The sequence below is a fragment of the Sus scrofa genome, chromosome 14, assembly GCF_054392235.1.
Source record: "Sus scrofa isolate SSC_HxYL_T2T_F1_AM1 chromosome 14, Sscrofa_HxYL_maternal_Yorkshire_Landrace_v2.0, whole genome shotgun sequence".
In the NCBI taxonomy this organism is placed as follows: Eukaryota; Metazoa; Chordata; class Mammalia; order Artiodactyla; family Suidae; genus Sus; species Sus scrofa.
The window spans coordinates 88,240,234-88,263,778 of NC_139396.1; the positions used below are offsets into that span (position 1 = coordinate 88,240,234).

Consider the following 23,545-nt stretch of genomic DNA (forward strand, 5'->3'; position numbering starts at 1 on the left):
ATATATATATGTATGACTATGTCACTATGCTACACAGCAGAAATTGACACAACACTGTAAATCAACTATACTCTAACAAAAAAATACACACATTAAAAAAAGAGTGCTAAATAAAAAACATTATAAAAAAGAGTGCTCTAGGAACGAATCACAGTTTTTCTGGTTCTGTGTTAAAGGTTGGAGTGCAATTTTCAATAGGAGGTTTCCAGATTAGCTCCTATATACTTTGATACATGTTCATCAACAGAATCTCGTGGCTTCTCTTCTATTGACTGAAGACAAATAGCCACTGGAGGAAGGAGATTGGGCAGGGCCAGACCTCATGTGTTCCTCTAAAATATTTCTACTTTTTCTTCTATTTTTCCCATGAGATTGCACTTTAAATATGGCTTTTACTTTAAAATGTAAGAAACACTCTTCTTGGACCCTTTAGAATAGATGCCTCCCAATTTTATAAATTTAAATCCCATTGATATCTGATGATGTAAAACCATTTCAGTTCTCACTCCCCATGCTTCTGAAGCATTCCATAGGGCAGAATATTTTCAGCTGTTGGCATACCCATTTCTATTCTTTCTAACTTGTCTACCATGGTGCTTGATGCAGTCAGCTCCTACAAGTTGAATGTTTTTGGGGTTTTTTAAATTTTAATTTTAATTTTTTAATCTTTTTTGTCTTTTTGCCATATGTTTGTTTTTTGTTGCTGTTGAGTGTATGAATTTGTATATTTTGGAGATTAAACCCTAATTATTGGTTGCATTGTTCACAACTATTTTTTCCCATTCTACAGGTTGCCTTTTTGGGTGTTTTTTATGGTTTCCTTTGTTGTGCAAAAGCTTGTCAGTTTGATTAGGTCTCATTTGTTTATTTTTGTTTTTATTTCTATTGCCTTAGGAGACTGATATGACAAAAAAATTTTACAGTTTATGGCAGAAAATATTTTGCCTATGTTCTCTTCTTGGAGTTTTATGGTGTCATGCCTTGTAAGTCTTTAAGCCTTTGAGTTTATTTTTGTGCATGGCGTGAGGGTATGTCCTAGTGTCACTGATTTACATGCAGCTGCCCAGTTTTCCCAGCACTACTTGCTGAAGAGACTGTCTATTTCCCATTTTATATCCTTGCCTCCTTTGTGGAACAAGTTGGTTGTTGAGTGAATAAGCAACCCTGAAAGCATGCTCAAGTAGTGAGTTGATTAATCCTTCTCTTCCACTAGGTGGTGCTGGCCGATATGTTGTCTGCCTGAAATGTTTTAAAGGTCTCAGTTTGTCACCATTGGCTGGCAGTAGGACTTGATGGGAGGTAATGAGTTTATTTGTCCAAGCCAGGAATTTCTGAATCTCTGCTGGGCCTTTTCCTCTAACTAGATGTATGGGCTTCCTAATTTCCTTATACTTAATTAGGGTGAGTGGCCCTTTACCTAGCTGTGTCAGAGGATGTGATAAGATGTCCTGATCTCTTTCTCTACTTCTCAGAGGCCCATTTTCCTGGACTTTGGTGTCACCTACCTTTTAAGACCTAGTTAAGAAAGGGGTTGTTTGTCTGAGAGAATAAAGACATAGGCTTGAGTGACCAGTGCTGGACACCTCATTACTACCTTGGCCACTGGCCATTAACATTTCATCCCAGGGCTGTTGGTGACCCTAAGGTGTTCTGGCTTTGCCCATGTTATTGCATTTTACATGTTACTTTTACTTTCAAAATGTAGGAAATTCTTTCCAAGGATTGTTTAGAATATACTCATAAAGGGACCTTTTAAAGAACTTATGTTTGGGTAGGACAGTGTCTAATACAGCAATGTTCTCTTTATCAGGCATCATTATAGAAAGATATTGCATATAAGCAAAATATCCAGATATCCAAATCTTATTCCTTTCAATGCTAGATTTTTTGAAAGTTCTTCAGGGTTGGAGTAGGTAAAATTAGTCTTTAAAATATATATTGTGCATGCTATGTTTTAAGCATAAATGCTAAATTTAATCTTATTTCTTTAATAACAGTAATCACATTTATGTTCAAGGAGCTGTTTTAGTCATCTAGCATTTCTGCCCCGAAAAATTAGCTAAATGCCTCTACCATTCTTCCTTCCTTCATAAGCATGTCTACTTGTCTATTTTTCAAATATGTAATCAATGACATATCTGATGCTGAATACCAGATTGGCAGGTTTCTCAGTGTGGGTTACCTCAGGTGCTAAACTTCTCAACTGAAGTTCTGCATACTATTATCTTCAAACAGAGAACTCTGCTACCTTCTTGCCTTGCATGGGGTCCTGAACACCTTGGATTCCAGGAACAGTTTCCCAGCTAATTCTCCAAAAGGAGACCTCACTCTGGGGACAGTCAACCTTCTAATACCTCCTTCCTATTCATAATCCATAAGGGAAAAGAGCTTTATTAAAGATACATAGGAAATGATATTAACAAAATAAAAGAGAGAAGGGAGAGCAGAAACCTACAAAAGTTAGACCACAGTGGTAGGTTCTTACCAAAAAATAAGATGCAAGAAAAGATAAACAGTACATAGGATTTATTTATTCACAAGAACAGAAATCCAATTGGCTTAAGTGCAAATGTTCATCGAATAGAAAAGGGTCTGGAAAACTTCAGTAAGTGTTAGAAACAAGGGTTCAAACAGCCCCAAGGACCCAACAGCTCTCCACCCCTGCCCTACTTTCCTCTGCCTTTGCTCCATGTATACACCTGTCTTCTCCATTCACAGTCCCCAGCAGATCCAGGCTTATACCTGCCTGGTTTCCAGGCAAATAGAAAGAGAGTTTCTCTTTCCAATGATTCCTACAAACATCCCAGAATTGACTCTCGTTAACTGGGCTTAGGTTTCATGGCTCCTGAAAGTCAATAATTATGACTGAAAGTCTGCAAAACATTAGATCTATCTCTAGAGATTAGATACAAGGATTTAGAATTTAGAGTTTGGAGTTCCCGACGTGGTACAATGGAAACAAATCTGACTAGGAGCCATGAGGTTGTGGGTTCAATCCCTGGCCTCACTCAGAGGGTTAAGGATCCAACGTTATAGTGAGCTGTGATGTAGGTTGCAGACGCAGCTCGGATCTGGCATTGCTGTGGCTGTGGCAGAGGCCAGCAGCTCTATCTCTGATTAGACCCCTAGCCTGGGAACCTCCATAGCCTGCAGATGCAGGCCTAAAAAAGCAATAAATAAATAAATAAAATTTTTAAAAAAAATTTTAAAAAACCCAGAATTTAGAGTTTGAGTGTAGTTATTACCTGATGGAGAAATCACTGTAGGTGTGAATGCATGCTGGAAGGATAAAACTAATAGATTTGTGCTAAAGAAGGTAATGCAGATGAACAAGCAAAGCCTGGACACCCATTACCAACTCCTATTATGACTCAGAGTAATTCTACCATATACTAGCCATTTCCTCCCATTGGGCACCTACTTAACTATATGACCTTCATCTCAAAGTTTCTCAGGTCACTTCTATCTGCTCCCAGGCAGAATCAGGAAAAGGGAGAAGATTGATGCTGAAATTTCTATTAGACAAACATCTCTGAATTCTCCAAGATCTTTTATCCTACTGATCAGGTCTTTAATTCCTTCAACTAATTTCTCCTTCTTTTGACAGATCTTAAAGAAGCCTAACATCATAACTATTTTCCCAAGGACAAGAATATTGCAGAAAATAATCAAACATAGATCAATGGCTAGCCTCAAGTTACTCTGATGGTTGACCATACTATCATACAAGAGGATCTCTTTGATGTAAGTCTAGATCATCCTTCTCACTTAGTTATCCACTGCTGAATTGGAAGTTTTGAAAAGTTCTAGAGGACACCATGGATATTTTCCTCCCTTTTCTCCTTCCTTCACTACACAAAACAGACTGAGATCCTACTATGCACCAATCACTGAGGATACAACCATGAAGACAGGAGTCAAAGTCTGCCCTTACAGAGCTCACCAAGGGTGGCATAGACAAGCAAATGACAATTATAATACAGAATGGTCTGCACTAGCATAGAAGTAGACACAGATTGGCATGAGCATAAAGATAAGGGCCCTTAATTCCTACTAGAAGGGTCAGAGAATTGACTGGATGTGGCCCCATTATTGTAACACCCTCAGGACACACTTACCTTCTTTCTGATCCCCAGAGAGTACCCCAGATGATATATGGGACAGGAGGTAAAAGAGCTCAACATTTTCCTCAGACATTAAAGAGCAGAGATTCCTGGTTGGGACCCATGAGCTCTGGTTTTAGGGGGTGAGGATAAAGCCTGAGGTTGTATGCAAAATTCTCCATGTTTGTGCTTTTTTTCTGGGAGAGGATTTATAACTTTCACCAGATCCTCAAAGAGACCATGATCAAAAGGGTTTAGAAGTCACTACTCCAGAGAGAAAGAGGGCGAGAGAAAGAGAGACAGAAAGACAGAGAGACAGAGATGCAATCTCTGATAAAAGATTTCTATTGTTTGATGGAGAGCCAAGGAATGAGGGTGATGATTCCAGCTGCACTTGCATCATCTCACTTACCCTGAAACCATTTCCAGCTAGGACTGAGATTCTAGAAAGTATACTAAAAGATGCTTTTTTTCTTCTTTCTTTTTCCTTTAATGGTGAAGGAGCCTACTGCATGCTGATTATATTAAATTATCCACTGCCTGTCCCCCACCCCCATCCCTTCCCCAGGGAACATTGAGCAATATCCTGATCAGGCTGTGTCTGGCCTTCTTATGAACTAGGCAAGGCTTAGCTTCAGTGCTCCCCTCTTCAGCTGTCCCTTCTGAACCCCATCCTCTACACTTGTGTCTTTCCCCTCAGGGCCTATCCTGGCCCATTCTTCTTGTTCATCTTCATCCTTACCAAAGGTAAGGTGTTGGTTGATAAGGGAGGAATGCATGATTGCATTTCAAGAGAAGATTATCCAATAGATTTAGAAAGCTCTTCAGTATTCAAACAAATGAAGCTTTGATGGTTGAATGACTGTCAGAGGAACTAATATTTCAAGCCACTAGAGATTCCCAAATCACACTACAAAGGTGCCTGCTAATTAATAAAGCAAGTGTGTACTCAGAGGCTGGGATCACAACAACAGGCGAGGACTTTTTGAGAGTCATTGGGCCTCCCTGCTTATCAACTTCTTTCTCTGTCAAGTAAGTGGATTGGACTAGATTTTCTCCAGTGAGCCTCTAGCATCAAAATATCAGAAAAGTAAATGAAAATTTAAAAGATACTGAGGAAAAGCTACTGAGGAGTAGAGTCAGGCTCAATGTACAAGCAAAATCTGAATAAGCAGAAATGGCTAAACACAGATGGGAAGTAGTAAATTCCCTATCATGGAAATGTTGATACAGAAGCTGTACAACCCCTTGCAAAGGATATTACAAAAAGGAGTTGCTTTTGTTGTGTGTGTGCACGTGTGTGTGTGTGTGTGTGTGTACACATTCACTCATTCAGCAAATAATGAGAAAGCCCCATCTATCTGCTAGGCACTGATGAGTCAGCATTGAAACATAACACTGACAACTTATGCCTTAGCAAGTCTGCATTCTAGACTAGGACCAGGCAGGTAACACATGTCTACAGTGGTTAGGTATGACATAATGTAGGGAGGGGAGGGGCCTGAGGCAAAATAGAGAATATATACCCTCACTAAAGGCATTCAGGTGTTAAAATTATACTCATTTTGTAGGCCAGATAAAATAGGTCTGCAAGCTGAATTTGGCATTGATCATGAAGTGGTGGTCCATGGTATAGATACTAATAAAGATTTATTGAGTGCTTACCATGTACCAACACTATACTAGATACTTCACACATATTAAGTTACTTAATCCTACAATTAAGGCATTCTTAAAAGGTAAAATTATATCTCTACTTTAGAGATGAGAAAGCCAAGGCACAGAATAATTAAGATGGGAACCTAAGTCACTGGACAATCCAGGAAGTCTGACTTTAGACCCATTTTTGAAACTCTATGTTGCTTGCATAGATGATTTCTCTGATTCTAGCTTTTTGATTACGTGGAATTGGTCTTATTTGATCAAACTAAAGAAACTGAGTTAGTGAGTTTTATTTAATTCTCTTTTGCATGACCTGCTTCACATAGGTTACAGTGAAGAGAGGCAAAATCCATTTTAGACTTAAACCAGAATAACCTCTGATACTTCATCTCATTTTAAAAATTGGCTTCTCAACAGCAGGTAAACTCCAGAAGATGCGAGTGTCAGATTATAGCCTTCCCTGCTAAACAGCCAAAGGCTGGGTTGGATCAATAAATAATTAATCTTCTATTTTACATGTCAAAGGAACAAGCAAATTATTCATTCTTTTATCTAACAAACTTGACCCTTGACCATAAAGCAGGAGAATTCAAGTAGAAGAGATCTGACCATCTAGTGTATAACAGTTAATCCTACCAGACGTTAATAAGATTTTTCAAGAAAACAGTGGCTTCATAGTCAAATAACTGAGAATTTCTGACTTTAAAACAAATTAATCTAGATTTGTTACTTCAAGATTTGTCAGATCCTTTACTGTGAAGTGACCTGGGAATGCTTTTTGCATGGGGAATTTCTTGTAGTAGGATGGTTCTGCAGGATAGATTGGAAACTCTGGCCTAATCTTCCTAATTTTCAGGAATGTTGAACTGAGAAGCTTGAAGAAGATAAATGAGCTACTCATGGTCTTAAGGCTGGTAAATAATAGTCTGATATAATAATAGTACTAAAAAAAAAAAGGCCATTGTATATTATATTCATGATAGCCTAGAACTGAAAGAAATCTCACAGAACATCTAATTTAAGGAATTCATTTTGTTTGAAGAGGAAATAGAGTTCCAAAGAGGATAAGTTATTTGCCCAAAGCTGTACAGGAAGATTCTGGATCACAATCCTGGCTTTCTGCTTCTCCTTAGAAGGGAACAAGTGAAAATGAATTTAATTATACTAACTAGAAATGATTATTAACCAAGATTTTCCATGTACTGTGTAAGAGCTTCTGCTAAACGTTATAAAACCTTTATAAGACAGACACTGAGAGGCTGCTTTAGCCTCAGTGGGAAAGTAATTAAGAGGCAGCTAGTGATTTCACATTAGAATCACATGAGGCGTTTTAAAAATAATTCTAATGACCCTTGCTTGGCTACACTCTGGAAGCTCTAGATAATCTAAATTAAATCTGAGGGTGGGATGGGTCCCTGGTATCTATATTTTATAAAGCACCCCAGATGATTTTAGTGCAGCCAGAATGGAGAACCACTAACCTAGAGCAAAATGAGATCTGGAGTTGGGGAGAAGAAGGAGAAGATATAGTAGGAGATGCCTCAGGCAAAAGGGTGCCCAAGTCATCAGCAGAGAGGAGGTTGTGGTGCTTCTCTTCTTATTACCCTTACGCGCGCGCGCACACACACACACACACACACACACACACACACACACTTTTAATTGTCTAGAAGAAAAGAAACAGCTTAGTGGGAATAAAACAGCAATAAGAAGAAACAAGTGAAAGAATCACCATAAAGCCTTGGGCCCACATGGGTCTTGAGGGCATGGATCTGTAAGAAATCCTATCAGCATGACTGTGGCTTTCTACTGAAACACTCCATATACTCTGCGCATAGAAACAGAAAAAGAGCAGGCCTAAGGGTTACTTATGATCTTTGGGTAGATAAGATGGACACAGAGGCCTCTTTGCCCCAGAACTAAGGGGTGACAGCAGGCAGTTGATAGATTTCATGAAGCTTGTCCTTGTGTCACAAATACAGTGAGCTAGTGATGACTCCAATGGGTAGATGCCACTGTAAGTGGATACATGTTATTATCGTACTGTCCAGGAAATGCCACTAGGAGTGAACTCCCTGCCCAGGACAGTTGTGGCCCACTCTGATCATATCTAAGTTTCTTTAGATTTCTTTCAAGTCTCTCTTGCCATCTTTTGGAGATTATTTTTTCATTTTAGACAAATTTCAGACCCATAACCATCACTCCAATTATTTCTGTAATAATGACCTTCTTGTACCTGCCAAATCCGGCCACTTCATAGCTGATTATGAACTTGTGACTCAGTGCCCAACATTTTAAGAAAACCTTTAGCCAGTTCCAATAAGTAGGCAGCAGTCAGCATCTTCTAGCAATTACTATAATTTATTAAGAAACAAAACAGCAAGGCTCAGATTTCTTTAATAGATTCTTGACCAACCACATGAGGATGGAGTCTGATTTATAGGGGAAATGGCTTCCTGTCCTTTACCTCTGATCAGAGCGAGTCTCAGAATAAAGTGCTATCTGAGATTAAATTGTGGCTTTCGTTTCTTATCCTTCCTCCCTTTTTATTTAGCCATCCTCCGCACCAGCCGGAACCCAAGAAGAGCATGTACAGTGTGTCTTCCAACTGAACTGCCTGATCGTCTATGACTCAGCTGTCCAGGGAGCCACAGCTGGCTTGGTGTTGACTTTAAAGGGCGCACTCTCTCTCTCTCTCTCTGTTCCTCTGCTCTCTCCCTCTCCAGTTACACAGTGTGAATCAATAGCCAGTTCCTTCTACTTGGCTGTGAGGCATGAGAAGCACAGAGGGAAACTCCTAGTTCTCTGGCTACAGGCTTGGGCTTAGGAAGCAGCTTATAAGGTCAGTGTCCCAAACCAAAGCAGACAGCAGTACAAATAAACAGCCATGGGGAGACAGACACAAGAGTCAGGAAAATCCCCTACATGACTAGACTATCAGTTTCAGCAGTGCTGTGGCTAGGAACGTCAGGTTCAAACCCATGACACTGAGGCCAAAGAGTTTGCCTTGGAATAAGTGGTGTTCTCAAGCCCATTCCTCCTTAGTCAGAGACCATATTTTGTAAAAGAAAAAAAAAATCATGTGTGGGATGGGTGGGAGTCATTCCAGATAATTATAAAAATGATGCATTTCCAGGATTTGAATTAATGGAGGTGGAAGAACAATCTAAATCAGTAAAAAGCCGGAACTGTAGAAGTTCTCAGAAGACAAGCACCAGTGGGAAGTGATCCTACTGGGTGGTGTTCCAGGAAAAAAAAATGGGTTTTTGAGACACTACATGTCCATTAACATCCTGGTTATAACTGAGGATTGCTGTGATAAATGTTATCAAAGGTGGATTTGTCAAGAAGTTAATGAAGTTTATGTTTCAGAATCCCTCTCTTAGAGGGACATAGATAAGAGGCACTAATAATGTGTTTACATAATAGTCATATGTTGTAAAATTTGCAGAAGGAAATTGTTTTAGGATTCTTTTTCTTAACGAGAGATTTCCAATTTGTATTGGAAACCTGAATTTACCCCAGTTGGGAAAAGTGTCTGGGGACAGGGGTAGTGGTGAAGGGGATTGCCTTTGGAGTTTACTCTTGTTCCAATTGATTCAGGATGAGACGAGGAGGTGCCCTGTAGGATTTCACTGATGACAAAGGGCTCCCCTTTCTTCTCCAGTAGATTGTTGTCTCTTGCAACCCAAATCACCTTGACTAATATATCTTTTGTCTGGAATCACAATGTCAAGGAAAAAAATTCATTCAGCTTCCTATTTCTCTTTTATTAAATCAAGGCTTCCTCCTGGGCATAATCTCTGCAGAATCGAGCTCTAAAATGAAATTTTAATCACCTTTATCAACACACCTAACACGAATAAATTAGTACACACCTTGACATTTTCAGTTCAACTACCATATATTGAACACCTATTAGGTCCATGACAACAGGATGCTGTTTGAACTAGGTGAACTGCCTGGAACTGACATTGCTTATACAGCAAAATGAACAGGCCCATAACTTCGCCATGCTCTACCACTAAAAGGGAGGAGGGATCACTGATGGCTGACCAAGGAGCCATCAATGACGGCTATAACTTCTGGAATATCTTGAGTACCATATTCATGCTGGATTAAAAATCATCTGAGACCCTGAAGGACATTTTGACCATCACAAGAGTTAAAACACAGAACTAGATGTGTTGGGCATAATGGCTTTAGTGTCACTGAAATTATTCAGCAAGAAACAACTGTTCCTAGTAAGGACATCTTGGGGTGGTGATTCCCTGTATTGCTGGGCTGTGTGACTAGATGGCCTCAGTTTTTACTGAGTGTACATAAATGTATATACCACAAATCAAACTGATTTAGTCAGTACTCATATTAGTGTTGCCAAGAATGGGAATTTTTTCTTTTTTGTAGCTGTTGAGGGTCATCTTTACTGGGACTTTTCAATTAAACAGTTAAGAATGACCTGTAACTAGTTTATAAATAATGTTTATGGTTGATTTATTAAATGATACTATTGAAGATCTTTAAAGTCATTCTTTTCATAAGTAGGTTTTATACACACACACACACACATATATATATTACACATATATATATATATATATATATATATATTCAACTTGAACCCCAATGTTCACAGAAAGTGGAAAAAATATATTCCAGCCCAGTTCACTATCCAAGTTTTCACGAATTATATACTAGAAAGATCCAAATTATTGAGTGAGTGATGCCATTCATCAATGGCAAATTACCCTGAATAGAGTGTTGGGTTGGAATTCAGAAATTCTAAGTTCTTTTCTTAGCTCTGTCCCAAAATTACTGTAATTACTCTGAGCCTCAGTTTCTCTATCTGTAAAATAATAGGGTTGGGCTACACAATAACTGCCACTTATTGAGCTATTACTATGTGCTAGACATTATACTTGGAGCTTCATGTATGTTATTATACCACTATTAATTTCTTTCAATAGGTAATACCTTTTCATTTCTTATCCTGTACAGATAAGGAAACTGAGGCTCTAAAAGATGAAAATATTTCCAAAGATCACATGGACAGTAGGTGGCAGAGTAAAATTCAAAGTGGATTAGAACAGGTCCAGAGCCTACACATATAACTGCTATTTGATACTGTTATTCTTCCAGCTTTAAAAGTGTTTTTCTTCTATCCCTATGTAATAGCCTTTTTCAGGATTAACAGGATTTTCTTAATACATTTGGACAAGATTGCGGTAGTTAATTTCCAGTTAATTTGTAATCAAAATGTGACCTCAGACCTATTTTTTCAATTATAATTGGCTTGGAACTGACTTTCAGCAAAATCAAGATATACTAGTCAAGAAAACAATGATAGCCATTTGACTCTATAACTTATTCACCAGCTCTTTCTGACCACATACATTTTTTAGGCAAAAACCCCATTTAGAAGATGAATTTTGTCCTGAAAGGGGAAGCTAAGCACTCTTGGTTCTTTCCCAGTGAGTAAAATCCTAAACCAAACACTATTTTTTGTGTGTGTGTGGTCTCCAATCCTTTTACTCCACCCCAGCCACCACAAACACTGTCTGACCATGTGGTCTGGCTGGTTGTTGGCGGTAGTGACAATTTTAATTCTACTCCACCTCCTCCAAAAGGGAGGGTGGGATTCCAAGTGAATCTATCAGCAAGTTCATGTTTAGCTTCTAGAGTGTTTCTAACTCTGAGCTGCTGAGGGTTGGAGTTGCAAAGAAAGGTAACACACAGCTCATTGCCTAGTCGGTGCTCCAAAGAGTGAGGGCACAAATAAAGCAGACAGAGATACAGAATAGAGTAAAATAAAGGGTAAATGATGTTAGGAACTCTTAACTGTCATGGTAGAAATAAAGGGGGAAAATAATGATCAAGGGCTGGGGTGGGGAAGAGAGAAACAGTGAGCCAAGGTATAGGCAAAACTTGGACCCACTGGAGAGAAGGGGCTTTCTGTAAAAGAGAAATTTGATGAAAGTGATAGATGTTAATTAAACTTACTGTGGTAATCATTTTACAATATATATGTATGTCGTTATTATGCTGTATACCTTAAACTTATACAGTGTTGTATTTCAATTGTATCTCGTTAAAACTGGAAGGAAAGGGAGTTCCTGTGTGGCTCAGTGGGTTAAAGACCCAATATTGCATCTGTAAGGACATGGGTTCAATCCCTGGCCACGTTCAGTGAGTTAAGGATCTGGAGTTGTCACAAGCTGTGGCATAGGTCACAGATGCAACTCAGATCCACTGTTGCCATGGCTGTGGTGCAGGACTCAGCTTAAACTCCAATTTGACCCCTAGTCTGGGAACTTCTATATGCTACAAATGCAGCCATAAAATGAAAAAAAAAAAAAACACCAAAAACTGGAAGGAAAAATAAATAAATGAAATGAAAAAGTGAACTATGATGAGGTACAAGGAGGAGGATGAACATGATAGGCTATTACATTGTGAAGAGGCTTTCTGTGGTGCTGACTTCTAATCAAAATCTCTAGTTAAAAACTGGAAAATTCCATCAGAAAGGGTTGTTGAGGGCAGAAACCGGAGGGTTTTTTTGCCCATTACCATGTCCTTGTGCCTGTAACACTACTTAACACAGAGTAAGTATTAAATAATATATATATATTTTTTTTATTTTTATGGCCATACCTGAGCATATGAAAGTTCCCAGGCCAGGGGTCAAATCAGACTGCAAGTGCTGGCCTATAACACAGCCATGACAACACCGGTTCTGAACTGCATATGTGACCTATGCTGCATCTTGCAGCAACACTGGATCTTTAACCTACTGAAGGAGGCCAGCCACTGAACACACAGCCTTGAAGAGACAATACTGAGTCCTTAACCTGCTGAGCCACAATGGGAACTGCCAGTAATATTTATTTAATGAATAAATAAATTATTCATCTGTTTTCATTACCTACATGTGTATTTCATATAGACTTGCTGCTCTCAAAGTGAGGACCAGCATCACTGACATCTTCATGTTTTAAAGAACCCAATTGTCTAACTTCAAATAATTAAAACTTAGATTTATCCATTTAGTCAGGATGTTACCTTAACTACTGTATGAGATTGTCTCTGACAAGAAGAGGAAATAGGACCTTAGGCCCTAGTAAGGCAAGGCTACTCAAAAATTAAATGATGACAGAGTGGGACCTCAGGTGCCAGGGCTGTGATGCCATGGGACCGCCAGGCAGGGACGCCAGACCCAGTCACTTAGGCCCAGAGTTGCAGGTGCCAAGGGGCTGCAGGGACTCTCTGCAGATGATCGCTGCCTGTTCCTTCTAGTTCCACTACTCCAAAGCCACCCACCAAGGAATTTAATTTGCACCTCCAAACAACCTTAGCATGATGTCTTATCTTAGGCAACCACTTTACGCAGTCAATGGGTTAAATCTGACCACTTCAAGCATGGACTTGCTACACTCCTCAGTGAGGTACCCAGTCACTCCTCGGAAACAGTGGCGGGAGAGGATGACATTCACCCAGGTGCAGCTAGATGCGCTGGAAGCACTGTTTGCTAAGACCTGATACCCAGACATCTTCAGGCAGGAGGAGATGGAGCCGAAAATCAACTTGCCCAAGTCCAGGGTGCAGGTATTGTTTAGAATGGAAGAGCTAAGTGCAGCCAACAGCAGCAGCAGCAACAGAATGAAGGTCAAAACAAAGTGAGACCTGTCAAAAAGAAGACATTTCCTTCCTGGGAAGTGAGTTTAGAGAGTGGAACAAGTGGTCAATTCACTCCCCGCCTCTAGCACCTCAATCCTGGCCATTTCCAGCAGCAGTGCTCCTGTGTTTATTTGGATCCAGCTTCCATCTCCCCACTACCAAACCCCTTGTCCGCCTACTTTTCCTGCATGCAGAGGTCCTATCCCATGAGCTATACTCAGGCTTCAGGTTATAGTCAAGGATATGCTGGCTCAACTTCCTACTTTGGGGGCATGGACTGTGGATCTTATTTGACCCCTGTGGATCACCAGCTTCCTGGACAAGGGACCATACTCAGTCCCATGGGTACCAATGCAGTTAAAAACAGCCATCTCAATCAGTCCCCAGCTTCTCTGTCTACCTCAGGGATATGGAGCTTCAAGCTTGGGTTTTAACTCAACCACTGATTGCTTGGATTATAAGGACCAAACTGCCTCCTGGAAGCTTAATTTCAATGCTGACTACTTGGATTAAAAAGATCAGACATCCTTGTGGAAATTCCAGGTTTTGTGAAGACCTGCAGAACCTCTTTTTGTGAGTGATTTTTAAATATACTGGGCTCGACATTACAGTTATAGCCAGGCATTGGTTAAAAGAGTTAGATGGTATGATGCTCAGACTCATTTCTGATCAATGTCCCAGGAGGCACAAAAGGAAAAATGATAGGCCTCAGAGGGGCTTACTGACCAGCAACCTGAAATGGACAAAGCAATCTACTTAAGATCCTGTCATAGTTTTAGATCACTGGTTCTCCTGATTTGCAAAGTGATCAAAAGCATTCTAGCCATGTGCAACCAAATACCATCAAAAATAAACAAAACTAAATTGTGAGGGACAGGAGGGAAGGACATAGCGTTCTTAAGCAGAGGTGTTCCAATGTTTTAGCCAATCCTTGGTTGAATCCTGGGAATGGACAGTGTCTCAAGCTCACCCAGGTTTATGACCAACTGATAGTTGGCACTGAAAAACTCTTCAGGGCTGTGTGAATTTGTGTGACTAGCTGTCCTAGATGTACCACTTTATTTAAAAAATAAAGTTTATAAGGAGTCAATATGTAGTTTAAGAGACAATCAGTGTGTGTCTTTTTAGGTAAATGGTACATCTATGTTTTTAATCAGTGCTGGAACTCAAAACTGTGATCTCCTGTTACTGTATGCAACCTTGAACTCCATCTCTGCAAGTGTTCTTCTGTGATTAAATAGGTTATAAGTAAATTAATAGCAACTGAGTACTTATCTAAAAAGATTACTTTTGGCTGGAGCTGAGCTGCACTGAAACTTTACAACAAAATGTCTCTGGACAAGGAGAATGAGAGAAGAGAAACAAAAGGACACTAATTCATCTGTAATTAACTGTTGGTAAGCCTAGCAGTAAAAAGAGACATTGGTCAACTGCTCTGAACCTGATGAATTTACAAACTGAGATCATCGTTGTTTATGCTTGCAGATGTTTACATGTAAAGTTACACATGCATAAACCTTTTCTTCCTGAATTTGGCAGATATGTATAATTATATTAAAATGGTCCTGGCACACACACAAAATATCAAATGATGAGGTCCCCATTTAAGATGGCTCCTTGACCCAAACATCTTCCCTGTCTTCCAAAAGCTCAATAAAATGATGGCAAAGGAGTAACCAATAAAAGCAAAGAGAATGGGAGGAACACCAAGACGACACCAAAGGTTTCAATTAATATCTAAGAAAATTGAAGAGAACAGAAGACTATGGGGTCTTCTTGGACCATCTTGAGAGCACTTGCACTCCTGTAGGTAAATTCTGAGGAAGATTCCTGAGAAGCTGGGCCCAAAGAGCTAGCGAGGCTCCCTCTATTCCAGAAGTAAATCAGCATTGTTCACAATATTTCATAGAATTTGAGAAAAGGAAGAGACATTAAAAAATTTAATTCTTTGTCTATTTTTAAAAAGATAACAAATGATAAGTGTTGGTGAAGATATAGGGAAAAGGGAGCCCTTGTGCACTGTTGGTGGGATGTAAATTGGTACAGCCAACTACAAAAATGTTTGGAGGTTCCTCAAAAAACTAAAAATAGAACGACCATACAATCCAGCAACTCCATTTCTGGATATCTTGCCAAAGGAAAGAAAAAACCACAAATCTGAAACAATCTATGTATCTCTATGTTCACTGTAGGACTGTTTACAACAGCCAAGATATGGCAGCAACTTAAGTGTTCATCAACAGATGAATGGATAAAGAATATGTGGCGCACACACACACACACACTAGAATATTACTTTGCCATTAAAAAATAAAATCCTGCCATCTGTAACAACATGAATGAACCTAGAGCATATTATGCTAGGTGAAATAAGTCAGACAAAGAAAGACAAATGTTGTATGATTTCACTTATATATGAAACCTAAAGAACAAAACAAATGAACAAACATAATAAAACAGAAACAGACTCATAGATATAGAGAATACACAGGTAGTTTCCAGAGGGGAGGTAGAGTGGCCAAAACAGGTAAAGGGTATTTCTAGGTACAAACTTCTAGTTACAAAATAAATGAGTCATGTGGATGAAATGCACAGCATAGGGAATACAGTCAATAATACTGTAATAAATTTGTATGGTGACAGTACCTAGGCTTATTATGGTGATCATTTGGTAATGTAGAGAATTATCAAAACACCATGTTCTGTACCTAGAATTGTTATAGGTCAATTACACATCAATAAATAAAAATAAACACAAATCAACAGCAAATGCAATTCTAAACCCTGCACTGAGGAAACTGAGGAATAAAGAAGTTGAGATTACCCCCAGTTACACACTAATAACTAACAGATCTAAGACAATAAACTACATCTATTTACCACTATGCTTTCCACCATATCTCACTGCCTCGGTCATATCATCAGGATTGTTGAGGTCTTGCATGACTGAATCCATTTCACCTTTCCAGTCATAAGCATCTCTCTCACAAGTTCCCAAGTAGCTGCTAATGCAAATACTTCTAAATATTTGGTCAAAACCACAAATCTACCAAAATAGAATTACCTTTAGCATTTAAACACTTAAGAGGAAAACATTTATACTATTAATATGATTAAAAAATTGATCTGAAACATGAAAAAAAAAAAAAACCTGGTCCTCCAAATGTTAGAATCTTAGATTTAAATACCATTATTTGTATTTCTTCCCAGGTTTACCTTCCTAAAGTTTCAGTAATTTTAGTAATTTTATATCTCATCTGACCAAAGGAAAAGAACCAGTTTCAGAACCAATCCTGAACAGTATTGGGTTCAAAGAATTGCTCTTTGACCTGTTGCAGTATGTAAGGTAGCTCTCATTTCTGGTTATTCAATCCAGTTCCTTTTTATAACCATGTTTCACTTGTTACATCATTGGATTTTAATTTTCTGTCTTTCATCCCGATTTAAGATTTTCAAACCTAGTGACTTTTTGAAAACAATTTATTCTTTAATTGGGCATGGCTGTACCTAACACATTGTTTTGCCATTTTGATATACTGATTTGGCCTACTGACATTACTGAAAACTAATATAAACCCTACTGGTATTATATTTAATATAAGCCTTGTTGGTATTTTATTATACTCATGAGGGCCATCTGGAGCAGAACTCTGCAACCAGAACAATGTGGCATTCCTTATTGCTACACATGAATCGGAGAGGTCCCAAGACACAGATCCCCTGTGCCCTGAGCTGCTCGAAGCCTGGGCCTTCAGGAGACCAGGAGGAGGAAAGGACAGCGTTGAGTGTGCCATGAATTAATGTGTCATTAGAGAAATGTTATCACATTGTACATGTGTCACAAAATGGCAAGTTTGGGAAGTACTGGCCCAGACAGTTCATCTCCATGGAGAGGAGGGACTGAGTCCGTGTGGTCAACACTCTTTTCTAAGACAGGATGCTAATTCATCTTTCTGTAACACACTGTGACAAGCACTTTCCACTTGGTTATTTTGTGTGACCATGGTGCTGATGAACTACAAGACCCTGTTTTGCCATTTCCGATTGGTCTTTCTTATTCTGCTTATAGCACCTATTTTCCTTGGAGTTACTCTCATTTCTTGCTGTTTATTCTTTTCTGCCAATACAGAAAATAAAAGGTACTTAACCATATAGACCGATTTTTTTCAGAGAAGAAGCAAAATGTTCATTTATATTTTCTTAATTTACAAAATCAATGAGATGAAATATGATCCACTGTATTAATCTTCTTTGCATTACAATTACATTTTATACACTTTATATCAACTTTCCCTTTTATGAATCATTAGCAACAATAATGCTCCCTAGACAGTTGCAACCTGTTTTGATCACACACTGTTATTTATTTTATCCTTTTCATGGTGCTCAACTTGGCTAAGGGAAGCTCCTTTGAGTGGCTCTTTTGTCCTATGAACATTGCCCCTGGTGTTTTATAGAAGTATTCTTGCTGTCTGGAAGCACAGGCTGTCCCAGACCCATCCTGACTTTCCCCTGACCCCAAGACATGGAATCAGCTACCTTCCAATGGATACTGGTGTCCTTTAGTGGAGAAAAGTAAGAGAGAATGAGATCTGAGCATTAACAAAGCACAATGAAAATGAGTTGGGGGGACCAACTGGAAAATACATGTGCACCTTTAAAGAAGTTCCAAAGGGAGATCTTGGTCCAAGACACAATGCATTGGTGAATATGGTGATTACCACTTAATACTTCTCTGTAGAACTCAAAGTTCCATATATAGCTTAGCAAGAGTCTCTTGTTTGTAAGGATCCTTGACAATCTAGCATTTTCCAAACTATGTTCCCTGGAACACTAATCCTGTGAGATACTTCTTGAAGAGGCCAGAGTGGGATTCCATTGTTAGGCAACTTTAGGAAACACTGCCCACCCCCTCTTGGCAAGTCTGGATGAACAACAGCATATTGAACTATTGAATGCTCTGAGATGTCTTGTAGTCCACCTTTTGTTTTGTTGTTTGAAAATATGCAACACAATTTGGTAAATTTTGCTCTTGTATTACCTCAGCTTTCTACACCCTTAGTGATGTGACATGGGCTGTATGTACAGCAAGGGGAAACATCCCTTTTTAGGCTCTTAACTGCCACTCCCTGCCTGTGAAGATTTGTCCCTCCTGAGTGAGTAATATTGTGATGATATTGTAGCCTCTGATTGCCTTCAAGGTAAAAGTTAAGAGCAATTATTTTCTTCAACGTTATTTTTGAGTAGTCGGTAAGTTCTCATGTTTTGAACTTCAAAAAGTAAGAAGGGATGTTAAGTGAGAATTATCCCTTCCACCCATCCCTCATCTGCTCAGTTGTCATTTTCCGTCACTAACACATCAGAAGTAATTGCTGCTTTTAATTTCTTATTTAACTTTTCAGAAAAATCAATGTTTAAGCATATCAATACTAATTCTTTTTTTTCTTTCTTTCTTTTTTTCTTTTTTTTTTTTTTTCTTTTTTTTTTTGTCTTTTTGCCTTTCCCAGGGCCGCACCTGCGGCATTTGGAGATTCCCAGGCTAGGCATCTAATTGGAGCTGTAGCCGCCGGCCTACGCCAGAGCCACAGCAACTCGGGATCGGAGCCGCGTCTGCGACCTACACCACAGCTCACGGCAATGCTGGATCCTTAACCCACTGAGCAAGACAGGGATCAAACCCACAACCTCATGGTTCCTAGTCGGTTTCGTTAACATAAGCCATGACGGGAACTCCATCAATACTCCATCAAAATACAATATCTTATTTTACACATTTTTCAAAGAGTAAAAATTGTTTACCATCATCCTAAAAGGCATAAAAATCACAAAATTGGATTCTGCTTTGAAGCCTTAATTTGCTCTTGTGAGGAAATAAGAAATATGCTTCTAGAGGGCCAAGAAATCTTGGGGTTGGCAAACTGGTGACTTCTACATGGCAGGAGGCCCCATTAGGACTTGCAGTATGTGTCAAGATCACAAACAAACCAAAGTGCAAAGGCTCCTTCCAACTTTGCCATGCAGAGATCTCTCTTGGACATTTCATGGCTGATATGAAATATGCATCATGCAAATGCAAAGAAAAAGAGAATAAATGCACAAGGAGATTTGCCAAATAAAAATTTGAATGCTATTAGAAGACTGGCAAGTAGGAGTCCAGGAGGAGGAAAGGGTAGCCACAGATGACACACTGAGTGAAAAGTGAAATATTCTATCACAACTACTACTTCTTTTTTAGTTTTAGCCATGGAGACAGGGGGTTTGTCCAACCATCAAGACAGTGTAACAGAATGGTTAAGAGCATTTAAAATCAATCAGCATTGTTTTCACATCCCACCTCTGCCACTTACTTTCTGTGTGATGGTGGGCAAGTTATTTAACTTCTCTACATCCTCATCTCATCATTTGTAATATGGACCAGTAAGAGTACCTACCTCACAGCACTATTGTGAAGGTTATGGGAGATGGGGCCTATAAATAATTTAACCAAGAGCATGACTTAGTTGGATTAGTATTTTCTAAACAGAGGCAATTTTCAAGGGGACTTTATTAGTAAATGAACTATTTAGGCTGTATCTTTCCCCATCCAAATAATGATGCATTCTCTAAAAAGTTCATACCGAAAGCAAGTTGTTGCTGGGTAGACTGCTTTGTTTCTACCTAAATGCTCTTTTTGTCATTAGTGATGCTTGTGATTTCCTTTAGCTATTGCCTTAGAAAGTTCTAATTTATCTTCCTGAATAAATGTGGAGCTAACTGGGTGTATTAACCACTGAAAGACAATTTCAGTTCTGATGAATGACAGAGTCAGATTCTTGAACTTTAGCTCAGTCCCTGGAAATGGGCTAGTGGACCAGAGGCATCTCACGAATTTGTACAAATGGCAGAGAGAAAGATTCATTCCAAATCTTGTCCATTAACTCAGCATAAACTGCACTGAATCCAGGTTCTTTATATAAAGTAGAAATGCTGCTTGAAAGGGTCACAGTCTGAAACCCAGCTATTTAATAAGAACCACACTGCTGATGTCAGCAACTAGGGAGCTATAGCCTATTGAAAGTCTTTGGGACCTTAGCATCCACTCATATCCATAACATTTTTGCTGTTTTGCACTTGAAATGACACATCATCTTAGAGTTTCAAAAAGAGTTCCAAATTAGAGAGGGCTGAGCCTATTTTAGAGCTGATGAGAGAGCTATGGTGTGAAAGTTAACTGTCGCCCAACAAATGAGGAATAGAGTTACTTCAGAAACTACAAATCCACAAATTTCTTTAGAACCAAGATCTCCAGACAGTTCTCAGACACTGGAGGAAGTCTAAGTTTTTGGAACCCACCACAATATATGCGAAGGATCGTAATTCATGTATGGCCAATGAAATAATGACTAGCTGCACGTGACAAAATATCCAAACATTTCCAGGAAATATGCATGCTATGGATCATCAGTCATTAAATGTAGGTGTACATGTCTCATTGGGGCTTTCAAGATAAATAGTATGAAAAATAGTACTTAATATCTCTCTGGGTGATTCTGTTCTAGAATCAGCTAAATGACATGAAAATTGTCATCTGTTATGGATGGGAATAATAAACTCACAAAGTAATTTTTATCTTGAATTCAGATACCGTCTGCTTCTCCCTCCCCTCACTTTCCACATGCTGTAATGGGAGAGATGATGTTTTCAATTAGGGAGGGATGGGAGAAATTAAGAGGCTTTAGGAAAAGTAAATCCTGAATTTCCAAAAAAACTGTCTAGGTCAGTCCAGAGTCTAGTCAGAAAGTGTATTCATCCTGCCTGGATATTTCCACTGACAGCGGAAGCAAGGCAAGGACAGCTGAAAAGGATTACACTTGTGACCCTTTCCCAGGGAGATCCTAAAATTGAAGATACTTAGAGGCTCACAGCTTGTTACCATTTTGCCTTAATTTTTCTGGGTTAGCAGTCATGCTGAATGAATTTGTGATTCACTTAATAAACACTTGGGGGAATGAATTCTTGCTTCTCTGAGCCATGTTTTTTAATCTGGTCTACACCACCCTTCAAAATATTCAAGGGGGGAAAAAAAGCCTTAGAAAACCAAATGACTCTTTTCTCAACACTGGTGAAGAATGTTCCCATTCTGTTTGTGTTATTATGGAAAAGAGTGTGCAGGAGTGGAATGGTCACTGAATTAGGTGTCAGCTGTACCTGCCAGTGGGGTGGTTGAGAGAATTACTACATTTCAAGTGGTCTGGAAAGTGTAATAAAATCTAGAAATATGAAGTTATATTATTCTTTTCTGTTTGGTGAGGCTATCAGACTTCAAAATACTACTTGACTAGTTTCTCCCGAACATTACTGTATCATTAAGAAAATACTCAACAAGGCTGTCTGAAGTGTTCACCTTAGATATGTGTTTTGCTCTCATAAAAACTGTTACACAAAACCATGTGGTCTAACCATTTCATAGTCTTTTTGAAAAACCAAAACAAACAGAAAACATATATTCTACCTACTTTGAACTGAAGGATTACTTGGACCAGCCAGCCTACTTCTTATACTCAGATGGGCATCAGCCAATGTGATCTGGCTGCTCCTCAGGTGAGGCATCCCAGGTGGCCCAAATAACCAGCTTCAGCTGCAGTTGTACAGTTGTTCTTGATGCAGAGGCTTGGCTTTAAGCACATCATATACATATTAGTTTTAACATTTTATTAATGTTTAAGACAAAAATTAATTTCTGAGAACATAATTTTAGTCTATAAAAACAGGCAATGTGCAAAATCCTTCCAGGGCTCTGTGCAGCACAACTTAGTAGCGATCATTCTGTTGACAGCATATGTTGTATGGAAAATGTAGATAGATTCAAATTCAAGTTCAGGGTTGCAGCTTTCACCAGTATCATTCTCTGTATATTTATATACTGGTATACATTACTAATCCTTCAGTAAGCCATTCATTCAAGGATACTGTAGTATTGCCAAATGCTATATATACAATGTTTCATTTGAAGTTGCAGCCCCTGCACTTCCTGCCAGAAATTCGTTACACATATCTCATACCTATTCCCCACATCACACATGTGTTTCCTATGTGAAAAAATGCATCTCTGACTGTGTCTGCAACAAGGTGTTGTGGACACAGCCTTCCAGTGTAGGGAATGTTGTTGGCCTGCTTCATAAATACCCATGCTGGTGCTGAAACTACAGGTGTACAGTGCTTAAAGCATACAACATGCATGCTTTGTGTGGCCATTAAAGCATTATATAAACAACCACAGTGAAGTGCTTTCAGTTTAGCAACTACAAAATATATTACATGCTGTTATTTAGATCACTTTGGGGTTTCTCCTGTTTGATTGTTTTTGGATTTTTTCTTTGCGGCACCCATAGCCAGGGATGAAACCCATGCCACAGCAGTGACAATACCAGATCCTTAACTGCTAGGCCACCAGGGAACTCCCACTTTTGTTTTTGAAAAATGCTTAAAACAACCCTCTAGAACTCACCATTTCAGGCTTTGCTTTCACTTCGTTTTCATACTGTTAAGACTGCTTTCGTTTTATTTCCTTCTATGCAGGATCCTTTTTCTCCTGTCATAGCTTTCTATGATTTCTCCCTTTTCCCTGCCTGTTAGTCCAGTTGTTCACTGAATAATCTTCCAAATTTTTGTGCTAGTTATACAGTGTAATAGTAGTGGAACTAGTTAGTGGGAATAGTGGCAGTACTAGTAGTACAAAATAAATAGTAAATTATAATAATAGAACAATAGCCTCTATAGTGGAAATAATTTTCTTTTTTCCTTCTTAGCATCTCTTCCTCCTTTTGAAAACAGCTCCTCCACTTCCTTTTCAAGACCTGACTTCTCTTACTCTCAGCCTACAGAGACACAGGACCTAGGCTTGGCCAACTGGAGCATTCCATCCTTTGGCTGGACATGTGATCCAACCAGACCAATGAAACTCCATTCCAGGGATTTCAGGAAACTCTGAGAATCTATTTTTCTGTGGTTGCTTGGCCAGAAGGATGTCTCATCATCCCTCCTGCCATCTTACAGGACAGTCTGCCCAAGAACGAAATAAATCAGAGAAATACAGAGCCAAGTAATTTAAAGAAATTCCAGAGTAA

At 39.0% G+C, this 23,545-nt stretch overlaps 2 protein-coding genes and 1 pseudogene across 2 annotated transcripts in view; 2 read left to right on the top strand and 1 right to left on the bottom strand.

The window, feature by feature from the left end:
- The window catches only part of ZNF365 (zinc finger protein 365), an 831,894-nt gene that overhangs the window by 198,421 nt on the left and 609,928 nt on the right, over window positions 1-23,545 (top strand). The gene's annotated exons all lie outside the window — the stretch shown is intronic.
- The window catches only part of LOC146396841 (uncharacterized), a 221,025-nt gene that overhangs the window by 188,770 nt on the left and 8,710 nt on the right, over window positions 1-23,545 (bottom strand). The window contains exon 3 of the mRNA XM_084997489.1: window positions 21,935-22,093. Coding sequence (XP_084853615.1) covers window positions 21,991-22,093 — 103 coding nt within the window. The 3' untranslated portion in view covers window positions 21,935-21,990. The remainder of the gene's footprint in view (window positions 1-21,934; window positions 22,094-23,545) is intronic.
- On the top strand, window positions 13,119-13,991 carry LOC146396843 (homeobox protein OTX2 pseudogene; annotated as a pseudogene).